Source organism: Lonchura striata, chromosome 23, assembly GCF_046129695.1.
Source record: "Lonchura striata isolate bLonStr1 chromosome 23, bLonStr1.mat, whole genome shotgun sequence".
Classification (NCBI taxonomy): domain Eukaryota; kingdom Metazoa; phylum Chordata; class Aves; order Passeriformes; family Estrildidae; genus Lonchura; species Lonchura striata.
In genome coordinates this window covers 1,671,825-1,690,963 of record NC_134625.1, presented here as the reverse complement: position 1 = coordinate 1,690,963, position 19,139 = coordinate 1,671,825, and the positions used below count along the sequence as shown (strand labels likewise).

The 19,139-nt window shown below is 49.2% G+C and overlaps 1 protein-coding gene across 3 annotated transcripts in view; it reads left to right on the top strand.

The window, feature by feature from the left end:
• Window positions 1-19,139, top strand: part of KCNJ5 (potassium inwardly rectifying channel subfamily J member 5) — a 70,933-nt gene that overhangs the window by 39,656 nt on the left and 12,138 nt on the right. Inside the window, exons 3-4 of one of the 3 annotated variants that reach the window (XR_002465512.2) lie at window positions 8,210-8,329; window positions 14,728-14,816. The exons of 1 other annotated variant lie outside the window; for it this stretch is intronic. Coding sequence is in view for 1 of the 2 variants with exons in the window: in XM_021531101.2 (XP_021386776.1) it covers window positions 8,210-8,319 (110 nt within the window). In the remaining variant the exon portion in view is untranslated. The remainder of the gene's footprint in view (window positions 1-8,209; window positions 8,330-14,727; window positions 14,817-19,139) is intronic. One more of the 3 variants, XM_021531101.2, reaches the window with a different exon arrangement.

Sequence of the window (19,139 nt, the reverse complement as noted above, 5' to 3'; positions counted from 1 at the left end):
CAGCAAGGCAAATCACCCTGAATGTGATGCCTAAAGGCATTTTCAATACTGGGAAATAAGGGCTCATTTATTCCCTCGAAGATTTCTGTTCCAGGATGAAGAGCAGTGATGGAATTCTGCCACAGAGCAGGCAGGTCTGCACAGTCACCCTTGTACTGCTTAGCAAGACCTGTTTGGGTCTGGCAGCTCAGATTTCCCTGTCTCAAGATGCTTTGAAAGGCTTTGCCTTGAGTGCACTTCCATCCACTCGAGATAAATAATTGTGTTATCAATCCACAGCAAAGTCTGAACCTCTGTGGCTTCACAGGAGCAGCACTTGCAGCCTTGCAGCAGCTCTGCAGCTCCCAGTGCTCACACAGCAAGGGCACCCAGAGCAGCTGGGGCTGCCCCTGGATCCCTGGCCGTGCCCACAGCCAGGCTGGACAGGGCTGGGAGCAGCCTGGGACAGTGAGAGGTGTCCCTGCCATGGCACTGGATGGGCTTTAAGGGCCCTGCCAACCCCACCAGCTCTGGGATTCTGTGATTCTCACTCCCTGTGATGATCCCTGGCTCTAGGGATCATCCTCCACTGTGCATGGTGGGATGCAAACCTGGAGCTTCTTCCTCTATGGGCAAATCCTATTTCAGCTACCTTAAATAATTTCTTCCCCAAAAAAGCTTACAGCAGCTTTCTGCTGGAAGCAGGGGGATGGTTGTCAAAGCCTCAGGTAACCCCTTTGGTGTGGGGCAGGCAGTGGGGAGAGGTGGTAATGAGGTGCTGGGAGAGCTTCAGTCCCCAGCGAGGGAGAGCAGCAGCTCTGAGCTCCGGAGCAGCAGGGCCCGTGCTGACAGGGGACGGCTGACTGAGGCCTCGAGTGCTTTAGGGACAGACTCATTCTGTGCCTCTGAACAGAATTTCTGGACTTGCAAGTTTATGGACACACTTTTTTGGTCAGCAATGGAGCAAGCAAACAGGTCATATTTGTGTGTCCACCTCACTCCAAAGTGAGGGCCCTGCCTGCAGGCTGCTTAAACTGAGAATTCTCTGTCCTTCTCCTCCTGTGTCGGAACTCAAAATGTCCCTCAGACATTTTTAGAGGTTCCAGGCCCTGGTCAGAAGCATTTGAGACCCTGACAGGCCGCTGGAAACAGCTGTGGTTTTGGGTTTGAGCCATGGAATGAGTTACCAACCTTGCAGGAAGAACAAGAAGTCACAAAAGTTTAGATATTAGAGTAGAAGTAGTCAGAAAGTAATGGGAAGAATTTTTTAGTGCTGTACAGGGGGGGTTTGTTTTTGTACATGGGGGTCAGAAATTTCAAGATGGATGGATTTGGGCCTGCCCTGTCCTCCCTCTTTCTTCTTCCTCACCTCCATGTTCTTGGTGATGTTGGCACTCACAGATTGGTTTAGAGTAGAAAATCACCATTTAATATAGGTAATAGGCATTGGGGAAAAACTGCAAACATGTAACACGTAATGTACCATATAAAAAATAGAAAAGCACCATTTAATATAGGTAATAGGCATTGGGGAAAAACTGCAAACATGTAACACGTAATGTACCATATAAAAGATAGAAAAGCACCATTTAATATAGGTAATAGGCATTGGGAAAAACTGTAACCATGTAACATGTAATGTACCATATAAAAGATAGAAAAGCACCATTTAATATAGGTAATAGGCATTGGGAAAAACTGTAACCATGTCACACGTAATGTACCATATAAAAGAGAGCAGCAGCCCTGGTGGGGAGAGAAGAAGCAGTCGGGGTCAGAGAGGATGTCAGGGTGTGTGTGTGCCTCTGCCTGAGCTGTGAGCAAACCACAGCAGCCCAAGGAGAAAATCTTTTAGACAATTTGCAAAAAACTGCCTTGAGACCAGACAACAGAGACTGCTGAGCCTTTCTTTGGAAGCACAGGTTGGAGGAGAGACTTTTCCACCACACGGAGCCACCCCTGACCCAGGGTGGGCTTTGGCACTCCTGCAGGGCTCAGGACAGGGGGATTTGAGCCCCGGGAGGAGCGCACTGATAGCATGGTTATAAATACACTGCTGGTGGCAGTGCTCTGTGCTGGGGCTTCGTGCCAGCCACGGCAAGTGGGGGCCCGATGGAGGCTGCAGCAGCGAAGAACAACCTGTGGATTGCAGAGTCCTGCTCCTTGGCACAGGGTCACCTCCCTCGTGCTGCCCCCAGGCACTCTGAGGCCACCGCTGCAGGGCCACACGTGGCAGTGCTGGTCAGGGACCTGCTCCCAGCTGGAGACCTGCAGGGACAGCCAGCACTGTCCCCAGGCTGTGTCACCCAGGGCAGCTCCACAGCTGAGGCGGCAGCCACCTCCTGACATTTCCCCTGAGCTTCCACCTTTGCCTTCCCCAGAAATGCTCCTGCTGCTCTTTGCTCTGTGGGACTGGGTCGTGTGTGCTGCTGCTGCCAGCCCTGTGCTGCAGGGACACTGAGACCTGCCTGGGAATCCTGAGTTATGGGATGCTGAGTGCCGTACCCACAGCATCCACCTGGACCAAACCTCTGCCTCCTGAGGGCTGCTGTGGGACACAAACTCTGAATGCATTCCCCATCCAGGTTCCTCCCTCCACAGCCCTGCTGCAGTCACAAAGGCAGGACCACAGCTCATTGAAGCTTTGGCCTGGGCTAAGCCTCCAAGGCTTGACTGTAAATCACAAATACGGATTGTGTGCCAGACAGATTTTTATCTTTTCCTAACTAAAGTACTGCTGGTAACTCCAAAGTGCTGGCAGGAATTTTCCCTGCTGCGAGTGTGGACACTGGGGAGGATAACAAAGTGTGTTTGTGTGGCTTGGGCTGCTACTTAACTCGAGAAGAGACTCCACATTCTCATTAGAAAGTACCATTTTACCTTTTTATTGTTTTTTAATGAAACCATTTCTTCCCGAAAGAGAAGAGAATTGCCTTTTTCCTAAGTGGACATTTTCATGAAAAAATAATCCCTGAGTTTTCATTACAGTCTTGAACAAGAACTTGAAAATAAAATCCACTTGTTTCTTCCCCTGGCACTCTGCAAAAAGGAAAAATAGAAGAAAAAGAGAGTAAATGTGAATTCTCAACACGCATTTTTGTGGACAGAGTGGAAACATGTAAAAGCTTTTACAAAAGGTTTTGAAATGCTATGAATTGAGTTGACATTTTCCAATGTCCTCATAAACCCCACTGGATTATTTTGGGTGGATTTCAGCTCTAAGCCCCAAAACCCAGTTACCAAATGGGAGCAATGTGGTTTTTCTCCCAGGACCTCCCCGGGCCCTCAGGAGGACTCCTTCCGGCTGCTGAGAAAGCAGAGGTTACTCTGTTATGTTTTGCTGGGATGAAAAGTGGTTTTGCTCTGGGAGGAAAGTAGCTTTGGTTTGGCTGGAGAGGCTGAACTCTCCCGGTGGACATGGGGGTTCTCCTTGACTTCTCTGCTCCCTTGGGGTGGGAGGGACAGGCCCAGCTCCTGCCTTGCTCCCCAAGGACAAGGAGCAGCCTGGGAGGAGCTGCCTGCTGCCCTCATGGTGTAAGTGGCCAAGCCAAGCTGGCTGCTCTCTGAGGGCCTCACCTGAGTGTAATTCCCGTCCTCAGGGTGCCCAGGGCTGGGGCTTTTCTCTAGGAGGGATTTGTGCACGTGGAGTGGCTGTCTGGGAGTTCCTGCTGTGCTCTGGGCTCTGGCTGTGCTGCCAGCGCTGGTGTGAAGGAGGCTTGCACCAGGCAGTGCCCGAGCTGTGCTTTTGTCAGGAGCTGCTCCTTGCTTTGCTGAGCACTGGAGGATGGACATCCTCACTCAGCTCCATCCTGCTCTGCCCCCGGGGCTCTTGCCAAAGCCCCCTTTGCCCCTGCCCCCCTAAGGGCTGCATTCCTTGGTCCCAGCAGTAACACAGCCTGTAGCTGGTGCTCAGGGCTTTGTGTTCCAAGGGTCCCACGGGTGGCTGATGCCACTTCCCACTTGTACAGGGGGAGAAACTGAAGCACAGAGCAGGCAGGTTGTCGCTGTCAAGGCAGGACAGGAATGAAGAGACTCTGATCAGAAGGCTGCATGAAAGAAAAGCTCTGGTTTATTCAAAATACACTGCTCTTTCATACAGAGCTTCGTGAGGACCAACTCCATTGGTCCTGAAGTGAAAACAACCCAAAGCATTGGTGCAGAGTGCTTGACGCACAGTGAAAGAACTTAACTATAAACAATGTGAATAACAAGAGAAATAAAGAATTATTTACATTCTTTTCCAACTCTTTCCCAGGCTTCTGCCTGGCTAGGAACTCCCATTTCTCTCTTTGACTGAATCTGAGACCCACGGCAGGTAATGGGATAAATGTTGGAAACAGGTTTGTATGGAAACTTGCTGGGTCTGAGAACCTTTTATGAGCCCTCTGTGGAGCTCTCTGACCTTCTCCTCAGCTGCTGACAGGACTCTGATAGCACAAAAGGCAGGAATTCCTCACTGATAACAAGAGTCCAGCCCAAAGAGCCAGTGAGGTATTGCCCACCTTGCCCTTAGACCTGCTTAGGGCCCACTGGCACTCTGTGACCCATCTGTGAGGGGGAAACTGAGGCATAGAACACCCAGGGCTTGCAAACCCCCTGCTTGTGCAGGCAGGAGAACTTTACTGGAAACTGCAGCACTTCTGGAGAAAGATGCTGGTGGCAGAGCAGGTCCTGCTGCTGCTTGGCATAACTGGCACTGAAGTGGTTTGTGGGGTTTCTCCTCCCTTTTGGCACCACAAAGGCAGCATCTTCCCAAGGCTTTGCCTCCTGCTTGTCCCACTGGATTCTCTGGGCACCTGGAACCTTTGTCTCATCTCTCCCCTCCCAAATTCAGTAAAAAGCTGCTTTTTATACTGCCTGAAATCCCTGACACAGGAAAATTTCCACCTTGCTGCGATCATTAGCCTTCCTGCCTTTCCAGTATTTGCAGCTCATGGATAATTTCTTTGCTGTTTTGGTGATTGTTTTGTTTTTTCAACTATTATTTATTCAGAGAGGCTCGGGGACTGCCACCTGCCCTGGTCCATGGGCAGAGCCTTCCCTGCACTTCAGCAGGGCTCTGAGAGCACCAGCTCAGGCCAGCATGGAAATCACAGAACAGAGGCACAGGCACCATTTGTGTTTGGAGGTTTGTTTTCACCAACAGGACAGGACTGCTGGGGTACATTCCTCGAGCTTTTATTGCAGCATCAGCCCCATTACATGGCTGAGACAATAGAAAGATGGCAAAAGCTCACGTGCAGCCAGCAGCAGCCAAAGATTTCTTTGTTACAGAACACTTAAAAACTTTCTAGCCAATGGCACATTGCTAAAGCTCACAGGCAGTTGTTCTAGCCTGTTACTACAAGTACACCTCTACCTGCTTCACACAATGTTTGCTTGTCTGCTTTCTATTAACAACACACACTACACCATTATTTAGCTTAAAACCTTCTGATATCTTGTTAAACATAGTCTTCTGCAGTTATAAGAGCTATCTTAGACTAAACCTAAAACTCAAGCTATTGTTCCATGTCCTTGCTTGCTGTACAATTGTAACTTTTTCTACCTTCAGAAACTAAGCTAAAACTAGTTCTGAGTTCTCTGTTCTTTCTGTTTTTAAGACCCGCTTTCCCAACTTTCTAAAAATCTCCTTACCTTTACTATTTGCCACAAGTGCTCCCTGTTAGGGCCTTGCAGCTGGTAAACCTCACCCGTCCCCAGTGTGGGGCAAGGAGCAGAGAGGTTCTCCACAGCAGCAGGTACAGGGAGGGGGCTCAGTGCTGGCACAGCACAACACAGCTTCTGCCCAGGAACAGGGAGCTGTGGCCTTTGGGATTGACTTGTGCAGTCCCACAGTGATCCCCAAGCAGGTCAAGCACAGGTGCCCTGGAAGTGCTGGGAATTCTCCTGTGGAAGACAAAGGAGGAGCTGCTGTGCTGGGCTCAGCATGTGCTCCCTGCCCACCACTCAGCAGGGCTGAAGTGCCTCTGGGACCTTTTCTCCAGCCCCAAAGTGAGATAATTCATGTGTTCAGAGGCACCAGGCTCCTCTCCTGACATCAGGCCACTCAGAGCCACCAGGAGCAGGCAGTCCAGCCTGCCCTGGGACCCTGGCAGAGTAAAGCAGCAGGGTTGCTGTGCCACGAGGCTGTGCTGTGGGAAATCCTTTCAGGTTGTTCCCAGTGCAGTAGGGAGGGCTTCCAGCCATGAAGGGGAACTGAATTCCTGCTGTATGGAGATTCATTTTCTGCCTCAGCCACCAACTGGGTGAAAAAGCAGCTCAGGATGCAGTAGTCCAGCTGTTAATGTGTTTATTGGGATGAATAGTATAGATAATTATAAAAGTGGTGGCTTCTATTTCTTTGCAGAAGGCACAAAACACAGAAACAGGCTTTAGGAATATGGACAAGCCTGTGTTTCCACAAAGCCATGTTTGATGGCAGGACACAATGGAGGTGTCTGTCACATGAACACTCAGCATTAAAGGCTTGGTTAAAGCTGCCCCATGCTGTGGAGCTCCTCATGTTCTTCCAGGCTCAGCCTTCCCACTTCCTTATCCATCCCCAGCCTGCAGACTTCTCATTGCTGACCAGGTTTGTCCTTACAGATTGATTATCTGCATTTCTTATCTTGTAGAATTGGACCACTCTGTGTCCCTGACTTACCTGAATTCCCCAGTCCCTACTCTGACCCTGCTGTAGTTTTGCTCCGTGCCCCATTTCCTTCTCGTGGACTCTCTGCCCAGGTGTTTCCAGCTCTCTCCCTTTCTTCCTCAAGTTCTGCAGCTGCTGATCAAATCCTGCATTGTCCCACCCCAAAGGCTTCTCCTGCTCTCCCTTTGGGGTGTCCCTTTTCCCCCCTGCTCCCATCAGGTGAGGGGCCCAGAGGGGACATTGCAGGAGTGAGGGATGCTCCCTGTTACCTCTCCAAGGATTTTGCTCCCTAGGGAAGGGTGCGTGTTGGTGCTGCTGTTTGAAAGGGAAGAATTTGGTGCTGTTTTGGAACCTTGAAGGCAAATCCTTCTTCAGGTGCATTGTTTGGATGACAAGGCAGACAAGGATGCAAACTGGAATCCAGTGGATGTTTTTCCATATCCCAAGAGATGTGATGGATTTTCAGCTGAGGCTTTGCTGGAGAACCCTGTTGTACTGCCTAGATGAGCTGGGCAATATTCCTGTGGCTGTATAGTTAAGTTTTTATGGAAGCCTCGTTCTGTTTAATGTAGCTGTAGTTGGGTTATAAATTAATAATCCCTGCTGCGGGGACTGCTGTGTAGCAAGATGGCTTGTGTGTAAATAATTCATGCCATTAAATTCATTGTGTTCCCTGTCTACAGCTCATTTACCTGCTGTGACTACAAATATTCCTCGGCACGTTGGAGAAGGTGTTGGGAGATGCCAGGCGTGAGAGGTCTGTCAGGAAGAGGCTCTTCCCCTGGCTAAATGGATCAGAAACTCCTGGGCCAGGGAGTGCCAGGGCAGTGTGGTTTGCACACATGACAGGGTGAGGATTTCACCTTGGCTTTGGAGACGGGAGGTTCAGGCTGTGGGAGATGGGCTCCCCTGGCACATCCATCCTGGGCATCAGCAGGAATTTCTTCATGGAGGGGCTGCCCAGGGAGGCCTGGAGCCCCCATCCCTGGAGGTGGCACTCGGTGCTCTGGGCTGGGGGCAAGGTGGGCATCGGGCACAGCTGGGATTGATGATCCAGGGGGGCTTTTCCAGCCTCGGTGATCCAGTGACCACAGCTCTGCCTCCTTTCCAAGCTCTCACTCTTTCTTTGTAGCTCTTCTAGAATTATTTCAGTGCTTGTCCCTACCAGTAAACCAGGAACAATTGGAATTCTTCCCTGCTTCACATGCAAATTCCACGGGGTTTCCAATGTATTTTTTTAATTTAAATTCCCCTATGTTTCCTTGGAAAGCAGCTCCCCAGAAGCAGTAAAGCCTCAGGCATCACCACTCTGTGCTGCAGTGAGCAGAGTAAGGTAATGATATAAATCCTGCACAGATGAAGGTAAAAGGAGTACAAACTAAAATTAAAAAAATATATATTATTGCATCCAAAAGATATTTTCCAGGGTTCTGATTCACAGTCTCCAAACTGTTTGCATATCTGTAGAAATTTGTGGAAAGCTCATGTTTCCATTTTGATGCTGCTTTATTACTCCTGTATTAGGAGATTATTTCAGACCACACTGGTAATGGTTTTCTGTTGTGATGTTGTCAGTTCTGGTTTGTTTTCCCTCAGCCTTGGTGCTACTCTCATCTGCATGTGATGATCCAGGGCAAGACTTGAGGGAATCCGGGGAGGACTGTGCTGCAATAACTTCCATCTTCTCCTCACAACCAGAAACCTGATCCTCTGACAGTGAGTAATATTTATGTGTTTTTATGCATCATACATAACCTGTAAAATTGTGTTATTGTCAAGTTACCATCATATATTATCTAGAAGCAACTTTAAAATGTTGGTTTAGCTTTATATATAAATATTGATGAGAAATCTGAAGCATGTTTTTCTGCAGAAAATACTTATATCAAACTCAAATTTATCTGGAAAATATGTTACTCCTTATGTTCCTGCTGAAGTCTACTTAGGAGACAGCCTGAGCAGGGCTGTGTCTGTATAAATAACAAGGACTATTAGTATGGGACCAATTTATTCACTGAAAAGGCTTCTGAAGAAATACATCAGCATTTTGGAAATCACTACAAAGGGTTTGGGTGATGTTTATTGAGGCTGAAGACAAATGTTTGGGATGGAAGGAAACAAGAAAGAAGCCCTGTATTTGCAGGAGCTGAACAAAATGAGGCAGGTGCTTGTTAACTTTGAAACAACTGTGAGTTTTTTATGAGGGAAGTTCCACTGTTCTTTGTTTTGGTTAAAAAACAGGATTCTGTTTATCTGGGGAAAAGATTTTTAAATAGTGAAGGAATGAGTGACTGTGATTCAAAGTTTGGCACTTGGCAATTGGCCTGTTTGTCATGGCCAGGCTTTGTGCTGGGACTGACAAGTGATGTCCAGCACACCTGGCCAGTGCTCCAGACAAACTGGGAAAGTGGCCACTGCAGGTGACACCTCTGTGGGGCTGAGCTGGCAGGAAATGGGCTTTACTCTCTCCTTGTACAGCTGCTGCAAACAGGCTGGGAGTGTTCTATTGCAAGCCTGCAGGAGGGGCCTCTCAGCCTGCCTGGCTCTGAGGGGCTTTGCTGCCCTGCCTGGGTTTGGTGGGAGTCTGGAGGCTCCCCCAGCCCAGCCCAGCCCAGCCCAGCCCAGCCCAGCCTCTGTGTGAGGCTGTTTGCACAGAACATGGGCCATAATGCAACATGAAGTATTGTGCTCTTCCCTAACCTATTTACATGACTTCATTACCATTGAATTTTACTAAGCATGTCAGGAGTGGAGAGGGAAATATAATCTAATAGGAAGGACTGTACCTCTCTGGAGCAGGGAAGCTGTGAGATAAAAAAGGGGGTTTAGACAGACAGGCAAATGAACTGAAGCACTGGAGAGGGAAATGATCACACTCTTATTCTTCCCCCCAAAACCAAGTTAAATTTCTTCCCACAATTTAATGCTGTGGCAATATTCAAGTGTCCCAACCAGTATATTTTGTAAGGATTGAAAAGAATAACAAAGCCAAAGGTGATGGATGATGCAGTGGCCAGCAGTCATTTGGGACTGGGATGTCCATAACCCTAAAATGCATTGATCAAATGCATGAATGTATCTCACTATCCCAAATTGTTTGCCTTGAAATGGAAGCAATTTAATCTTTAAAAAATATAATGAAAGAGCAAACTGTAAATGGGACCTTCTGGCAGCAGGACGGGCTGTGGTCCCAGAGGCAGCAGCACTGGCCAGGATGACAAATGAGGTCATTAAAGTAAATAGTGTAAATTGAGTTCTGGCAGTGGGAAGGAATCCTTATTATGATGAAATGCATTAATATGGGAAGAAGAAAAGGGGAGGAGGAATTCACTGGTGACAGGCTTATCTGGGGCAGGGAGCAGTGTAATCCTGTGGCTCCTCCAGCACTTCCCTCATTGCAAGGCAAGGGGTCCATTTAATTTCACAGGACTTTCAGCAGGGCATGGTTTTGAAGTGCATTAAAGATTAGAAAGTGTTATCCTTCCAACAGCATCCAGGACGCTGCTGAACCAAAGCCTGGGATCCTTTACTCACTTGGTCTCATCTTTGACATCACATTTGCAGCACACTTATGCTTTGCCTGCTGATTTTTCATTTTTAAAGAGCTTCTTAATATGAGTGTTCAAAACATGAGCATTTGGTTTCCTCTGGACAGGCTTTGATTGTGGGAAGTGTAAAACGTGGTGTTAAAGGGCTATGGCAGCCAGTTCCCACTGCCTGACCAGCCAGGAAATTCTGGCCTTTAAATCTGGGCTTCCTTAGGTGCTGGTGACAGCCAAGTTAATTATCCTGCTCAGATTAACAGGGCGTTGTGACAGTCCTTAAGGTCATAGGGACTTCTTAAAGCTGTTGGGCTTTTTGAAATCAGAAGGTAACTCAGAATCCTCTGTGCAGTCTTGGGGTTGTTTTTGTCTGCACTGATACTGAAATAAATTCTTGCTCATATAAGAGCAGATGTAGCTGGCAAGTTTGGGCATTGCCCTGGGAATCTTGAGCCCCGAGTGTCACTGTCCTCTGGCCTTTTTGTGGCCACTCTAATGGCACTAGTGACACTCACACTGTGTAATGGCACCTCACAGGATGTTACTAATAAGGTAAATGTTCATAGGTCCCATTAGTACACTAAAGTTCAGTGGTTTTCCTTCTCTGAAGTTCAGTTCCTGTGCTCATCCTATTGTGAGGATGAATCACTTGTGAAAAGCAGTTTGAATTGATGAAAAACAGACTTTGGCTTCAATGGGATTGTCTTTGAGGTCCCTTCCAACCCAAAGTCTGTGCCTAGGGCCAGGTTTTCCTACACCCTCCTGAGCTCTCCAAGAGGGCTCTGAGGCATTCAAAGGCATGGAAATGTACTTTTCCTCTTTAGCTTGCAAAGGCAGATTTACCTCTAAGGCATGTTTTCATAACACGCCTTGAAAAAAATGAAAGCCGAACCAAAACCAAACAGAAATTTCCTCCCTTTGCTTTGGAAACTGGTTTTTGTTGAGCCCATCATGGTGTGGTAATAGAGATTTGCACAGGCTGTTGGAAGGAATGAGCTCCAAAGCTGCTGGGAATGGCACTGAGCTGTGGGAGGAGGGAAGGACAAGCTTGGGGACAGTTCAGGGTATTTGCATTAACAAACACTGCTGGGGCTGCAGCTGAGAATCTGAAAAAGTACATTTCACACCAGCACCTCTGGGGGTGCAGCGGGATGAAGGAAAACTTCCACAGGGTTTTGTGGCACACAATTGGAAGAATTGCTGCAGAATGGATGGGGATAGGCAGGGAAACGGGATGTGAAGGAGCTCCAGCAGCATTTGAATTCATGACAGTCCAGACAGAGAGGAGAGAGCTGCTCAGGGAGTTTTTGCAAGACCCCTAAAATCAGTGTGCACATAAGAGCTTGGAAGGACTGTTGTGTTAGGCTGGAGATCAGGAAAGGTTCTTCCCCCAGAGGTGCTGGCACTGCCCAGGCTGCCCAGGGAATGGGCACGGCCCCGAGGCTGCCAGAGCTGCAGGAGCCTTTGGACAGCGCTGCCAGGGATGGACACAGTGGGGTTGTTGGGGGTCTGGGCAGGGCCAGGAGCTGGACCCATGACCCTTGTGGGTCCAACTCAGGATGTTCCATGATGGTGTGATGGGACCTTCCAGACCCCTCTGGCATCTGGGATTGTGTCAGTCCCAGCTGCTTCCTTTGGCTCCTGCCTGGCAGGCACAGCCTTGGTGGGCACTCCCCGGTGTCACCCAGCTTTGAGGAACACTCCAGCAAGATGCTTCATGCCCCTGCACCTGGGATTTCCTGAAAAATTCTGATATCAGGCACAGGCAGCCTGTTCTGCCAGAGCCCAGGGAAGCATGAAATAGGGGAGTTGAAGGTTGAGGGTTAATTTGCCCAGGTTTTGCCTCTAATTGCTGCAAAGTGAAAGTCTGCTCTTCTTTTCTGGGAGTGGTTGAATCCAACCAGAATTCTACTCAGAGTGCAATAAATGCTTCTTGAAAACGGGAGTAGGAGAAAAGTAGGTGATTCCTTCAGCTCTGGGAAAAGGGACAAAAGGAAAGTTTATGGTGAGGACTCAAGTTGCTGAGTGAAAGCCCTGCCCTTGAGATGATGAGTTTTTTGTTACTGGGCTGAGGAATCCCAGCCACATGCCAGGTCCTGACACTAGGAAAAGATTGTTTGGCATGTTTTTTGTGAAATCTGTGTGGCTTTGTAACGAAAAAGTGTTTGGTACTGTTTTGATAATCAGAGATTTTCTGTCACAAGGAGAAGCAGGAAGCTGAGCAGGAATGAAAACTGTCCTCAGCTCTGTGCCCTGGGTCAGGAGAAATCTGAGGATTCACTTAATACTGTTGTTATTAGCTAGAACATCTATATGCTGGGAAAACATGCCTAGACTATTAATAAAATGACTATAATTTTTGCCAAGAATTATTCAAAACCTTTTAAGTAAGTACTGGAGAAAAGCATTTATTGGAAGAAGAAGGGGGAAGAAAGGATTGATTCTGAAAAATAGGATTTCAAACACCTCCCTCACTCATGGAGAAACCTGGAGTTGTGCTTCATCAGTACAAAACCAAAAATGTGGCTCCAGTGCTGCAAATCCCTAAAAAAATGTGGCTTGAATAACAGATTGACTTGCTTAGGAGAGCTTTTCCCTAAGCAAACTTAGGGATCAATAACTAATTATTTGCAGGAATAGCCTTGTGAATTTCCCATCATAAATAGATCCAGGAAAACTCTCAGTTTCTCCAATCCATTTGTGACCAAAAGAGGTAAAAGTAATTATTCTCTTAGCTCACATGCTGATTTATCCTTGGTTTTTTTCTCTGCTTGTTTTTGATGGAACAGCTGCACTTAACCCATGGCCTTGTTTATGCTGGGAAAAACAGATGCTTTAACTGCAAACACATCACTTGAAAAGCTGAGCCAGTTCCTCAGTGCAGGTTCCCAGTGTAGGTTCCACGGCCATTGCTCTTCAGCCCCCGAGTGCCCTGGGTAAGGTTTGGACGAATGGACTCCCATCAGGCTGGGGCTGGGGTCTCTGCAGCTGCCTGACCTTTACCTGCTGTGGAAGCCTTTTCTGCCACAGGGCTGCTGCTGGGAGTTCTTTCCCTCTGCCTGGCTGCTGTTTCCATCAAACTTGTCAGAGCTTCCTTATCCCTGGGGCTTCTCTCCTCCAAAGCGATGCCCTCCCACGAGCTCCTGGCTCGAGGTGTGGCCTTGGTACAGGGGAATGCACTGGAGCTTAAAGCTTTGTGACCAGCAGTGTTTGTAGGTGTGTTTTTCCTTGCAGAAGACAGAATCTGTCTCAGATATTTATATGTGTTTGTATTTGTTCTTTCCCCAAATATAAATCTGTTCACAGAGGCCAAGCAGATCATGTGTCCTGATGGGTCTGTGTCACTGCAGCTGAGCTGCTGCTTGTCTCGTCTCGATAAAACCCCTCCAGAACGTCTTTCCAGCTCAGTGAGCTGCTGTGTAATATCTTCAGTGTTTGCTGTTGCTGCTGTACTGGAAGCAGGCCTGTGGAAATTCCTGTCTGTGGGAGATGGGGATGTAGGAGTGTCAGTGGGATGAACCATCCCCTGCCTCACCCGGAGCTGCTCTGGTCAGCCCCAGGCTGGCAAGGAGCTGCTGCTCCTGCCTCGTGTGCAGAGCCTGTCCTGGGCACCTCTGCTCCTCATTCACTGCTTTGCAGTGCCTGCTCAGCCTTTCACTTCTCCAGTGCCAGCCTCTGGTGCCATCCTGATAACAATTCCTGGGGCTCAGTCTCTTCTCAGGCACTTTCTCTCCACAGTGTTTTATTTTGCTCATTGACAGCAGCAGCCTTCTCTGGAGAAGCAAAATCCTTCCTTCCCTCCCCCTTCTCCCCTGGGCTCCTGTTAAATAACTTTGTGCACAGCCAAGCCAGAAATGGCTCTGGGAGAAAAACAGGCTGAAAGCCTCAGTGCTGCCAGGGCACTAACCCAGGAGCAAATCCAGCAGGAATCCAGAGCTGTGGGGACAGTGAGGGACTGGACCTTGAGGACAGACTTGGAGGGTGGCAGAGCCCCAGAGCAGCTGCCCAGGATGCTGGGGGATCTCCTCTGGATTTGTCCAAACCCCACCCAGGTCCTCCCTGTGCCCCTGCTGCAGCACAAGGCTGAGGTGATCTCCAGGGGCTCCAGTCTGTGATCCTGGCTTTGTTTGGGCACTGGGCTCTGCTGTGGCCTCTGTTCAGCCCCAGGGACTGAGGCAGCTCAATGTCATTGCAGAAGGAGCTGAAATTGTTCCCAACGTGCCTGATCCCATTGCTGGTTGGTGTTGGATCTGTTTTGGCTGCCTGCAAAGCACTGGCTGCAGTCAGCTCAGCAGGACTCTGTCCTGCTTCAGGTTTGTTTGATCAGGGGTACTTGGGTGCAAATTAGTCCAGATTAACTAATGGCAAGGATTGAAGGGTGAAAAATAGTTCGCATTAATGAATGGCAAGGATTGAAAGTGGATCACTTTACCTATGCTGGCATGGCTGCTCTTGGTCAGAATTAAAGTGACCTTTAATTATTTACTTCAGAGCTAAAATAAACAAAAAACTTGCTTCTAGCTGTGTCCACACAGGGGTTTAATCCAGTTTATCTATGCAAATCTTACTCAGATGAACTGCCTTGATCATCAACCTGTCAGCAAGTTTTCTGAAAGCAAGGATGTTCCAGAGAAGGGGAGAACTTGGTCCATGGATCCTCAGTGAGTGTGCCACACACATTTCCCTGGGGGAGCCTATGGGGTGTGACAGCTTTTGCCATCCATGGCAGGAGTCAAAGTGATCCTTTTTAGACATCCCTGTATCCCCTTAAGACCTGGACCCCCCATCTCTGTCCCCTGTCTTAGTTTCTTTGTCCAAGACCTCTCAGTGATGGATAAGCACCAATTTCCTCGTCTAGAAGAGCTGGAAAAGGGAAAAAACCAACCCAAATTTGTATAAGTATAGGGAAAAGCAAGCACTGCTAATATTAGTGTTGCTTTTGTATTAATAATTCTCTGATAAATGCCTGTTTTTTTTTCTTTCCCAGTCTAAAAATACTCCCCAGCTTGGCAGCATGTTGTGACTGTGATAATGAAAGTGCAGCAGCATGTGCCTGCCACAGCTCCTGCCCTTTCCTCCTGGGCTGGCAGAGCTCTGGGGTTGTCTGAGGGAAGAGAGGGCACACATACTGAGATGAAGGAAAGCTGCTCCTGACTCCTGCCTTCCAAAAGGCCACAGCCTGGGAATTATCTCAATTTCAGTGGAACCCAGTGTGTTATGGAAATGTCACATCCCTGTGCCAGGGAGAGAGGTGGAGTACAAAACCAAAACAAGAATGCCACCAAATTTAAACAGAAATAGTTAATTTTGAACTGACTGAAGTTAAATACACATTTAAAAAATATATAGTTTTTAATCTCCAAGACTGTGGAACTCCCTGCAAGAAGTACTTGTGTAGCCAAAGGGACTCTGCATGTGTTTAGGTGCTGAATGTGTGGTTTGCCAGTGCCCTTGGCTGGGAGAGGACCCTGTTGTTATTGTCACATTTAGCTGTTGTTATTGGTGCTGTACCTGTACACCATGACAGCTTCCACTCTGAACAACATTCAAAGCAGAAGCTGCGGCACGAGGTTGACTGAGTGCCTGCCCAGGTGCTGGAGATCATCCTCCTGCTGGCATATGGCTTCTGCCTAGATGGGATTTTTGGGGTGTAGCTCTGGCAGCTGAGCCTGGGGTGAGCTGGGTGGGTTGGGGGTGAGCTCCTGCTGGAAGGTGTGGGAAGTGGATTTGTAGAGAATTCTTAAAGCTTGACAGAAGGCTCATACAGTGTGCATCTGTATTGGGTATTGTATTGTTTCACCCTTCACATAAGACTGAAAATAGAATAAAAGTTTTGAAAATGCCTCCCATCTCTAGATCAGAAAAGAGCACAATCCAACAGGAGGGAGCTCCTTGCTGGGAGCTCCAGCTGGTGGCAAGAGGACTCTGCTCTGCACTTGGGTGTCGTTCCCTCCCTCCCTCTCTGAGTTTTGGGTTCTCCATGGTGACAACCCTCCTGTGCCAGCCGGGAGCAGAGTCCTGTCCTGTGGTGCCAAAGGCAGATCTAAGCTTTGAGTATGGAGCCACCCTCAGGTGTGTGAGTTTAGGAGCCCCCTCTGCTCTGCAAAGGGACAAAGGAGGATGAGGCAGATGCTCTGGGGGATGCAGGGCCCTGCAGAGGGCCCAGGGGTGGCCCCACCCTGTCCCCTCAGCTCCTGCAGCAGCCCTGGCTGCACCCTGCAGCTGGGGCAGCACTGGTTCCTGAGGCACAGGGAGAGGAGCCAGGGAAGGGGAAGGATGGATGCACAGTGGTGCCAGCCCCAGGCCACAGAGGTGGCTGTGAGGAGCTGTGTCCTGTCCCTGGGGCTGTCTGAGCTGTTCTCCCCAGCTGGGGCTGTTGTGGTGCTGAGCTGGACGGGGGTGGCTGGTGTGGATCGGGGTGCACTGGGGCTGCATCCAGCAGCTCCCCTCCTCTCTCCTCCTTTCCTGTTTCAAGAAATGAGGCAGCTCTGTTTTATACAGCTGCTGCCTCATGGCAGCCAGGGAGCTGATGGGCCTGCTGGCACTGGGGTTTGTGTGCCCCCAGCAGCCTCCTGGTGGCAAACAGGAGAGGAAATGCCCTCCTAGAAACGAGCCACAGCTCTTGAACTCATTCTGTGGCCTCAGAGACTGTGGAGAATCACTCTGGGAGACAGCTGAAGGATTTATTACTGCTTGCAGAGGCCTTGGGAGAAATGTCCTTATCTTGCACATTTTCCTTGAGGTTTCAGTCTTGGATTGATGACTGAAAGGAAGGATTGCATTTATTTCCCCAGGATTCAGACTCAGGAGGCTGCTCAGGACAAGAGGAGCCCAGAGAGGGATGGCTGAGGGACTGGGGGGATTTGCTGTGGCCACAGCAGCCAGGCCAAAGGAAGCTTGAAAGGCTACAGGAAGATGAGGTCAGCTGTTCCCTGTCTGCCTCCTGCCTCTTTCCACAAGAACATGGAGCTGCCTTCCAGGGTTTGGATCCTGGGAAGTGGCCCCAGTGGATTTTCCTCTGCAGGAAACATCCACCACTGACCTCGTCCTTGACAGAGCAGGGCAGAGGGGTGGGACCAGCAGGGCAGTGACAGCTTTTTCTCTCAGAGCAGAAACACTCAGGAATTGGCCTCTGAGGGTGGTCCCAGCATGGTCAGGGCTGGTTGGTGGCCTGGGCCCTGTGGCTTTGGGGCTCAGTAATTTGGCTTTCCCCCACTGTTTGAGGGGTGTCCAGTGGCACATGAGTAGTTCCCAGGAGTTCCTCTGCAGAAAGGGGAATGTTGCCTCATGCCCTGACTATGGCTCAGGCAAAACACTTGCATGAGTGTTAAAATGGGAGATGTATTGTACACACTGGAGGGAATTCACAGACTTTAAATGGATAGAAAAAGAACCTCTTCAGACTTAATTGCTTTGACATTTCTATTCCTCAAGTGTAGAGTGCCCTCCTGAGCTCAGGATGCTTCAGTGGGAGTCCTGTGAGTGTCCAAAAGCAAACCTGCAGGGTGGAAAAGGCTGAGCAGAGATCTGCCTCAGCTCCTGGCAGCACTCCATTCTGCTCTGCTGCCTGCTGAAATAAAGGGGGGAAATTAGATTTATATGTTCAGCTAGTGACTAGAGGCCCAAATTTGATTAGGTGCTTAATTACCTCTGAAGGTACTGACGTGGTTGCTGGTGTCATCTGAACCTGAGAATTGGGCTCTGAGGAGCCTGGGAAGGGTCTGCAGTGTGACCTGCTCCCCACCACTGTGCAAGGACAACCAGGAGAGAATAAACCTGGAGTCTGCAGCAGGAAAACTGGCTCAGCTATTTGTGGCAGGGTCTCCTGGGACACTGATGTCTTTGGGTCCCACTGTCACATCCCAGGTACTGCTTGACTCCCTAAACTCACTGAGCTCAGCCTCTGGTGTGGTAAAATGGGGATGAAACCTGCTCCCAAGGCCTGGGAATTAGAAACTGGAGGGTTTTGAAATCTGTCTTCATGGAGTCCCAGAATGGTTTGGTTTTGAAAGGACATTAAAGATCATCCAGTCCCAGCCCCTGCCATGGCCAGGGACACCTTCACTGTCCCACATTGCTCCAAGCCCTGTTCAGTCTGCAATCATGCATTTCCCAATCCCTTAGGGAATGGTATTTGACAGAAAAATTTGTGTCCCTATCATGAGCTGGGAGTTTCTATGAAGATGCTGCTGGCCCAGGTTCATACTGCAGGACCCCCTTCTCCTCTTAAACAAGGGATTCTGTGAGCAGGGTTTTACTGTTAGTGAGTAATTAGCCTGTGGTAATGAGGTCCTGGTGGGGGAAGGCCTCCCAGAGGTGAGGATGGATCATCTCCAAGGCACTGCCCAGCTCAGGGATGCTCCAGCCCATGGCACCTGGCAGGACATGGGTGATCTGGATCTGAGCTTGTATGTGGAACACCCAGAAAGGCCCAGGATCTGTAGGGGAAAAAGGAATGTAAACCTAATTGCTTGTTCTCTTTCTTCCCTTTCATGATGAGGGCCCTTGCCAGAGCTTCCTTCCCGCTGGTGCTTTTGTGGTGAGACACAAACCATGAGGGCTTCCTGCTAATTCAGGTGCTGAGCTCCTCTGTGCCTGGTCTGACTCCACACAGGCATTGCTGCTCCCTCCTCGTGCTCACTGCTCCACTGTTCATTCTGCCCAGCAGAGCTGAAAGGGAGCAGGAGGGGACACTCAGCTGAGCTGGGCAGGGTGTGATGGGGTGTGCAGGAGCAGGAAGCAGAGGTGGCATCTACAGCACAAATGCACAAAAGAATTCCTGGGATGCAAAGTGAAGAAGTGGGGAACTGCCACAGAGGGATGGCTGGGGAGCCCCAGTATGCACTTTTGTGTCTAAGCATTGTGATGGTTTTTATCTGTGCAGCTCTACTGCCCTTGCCCAAGGCTCCCAGCCCACCTCTTGAGGGCTGCAGGATGGATCATGTTCCCCTGCTCAGTCCCCATTAAATATTCTTTTTTTTCCC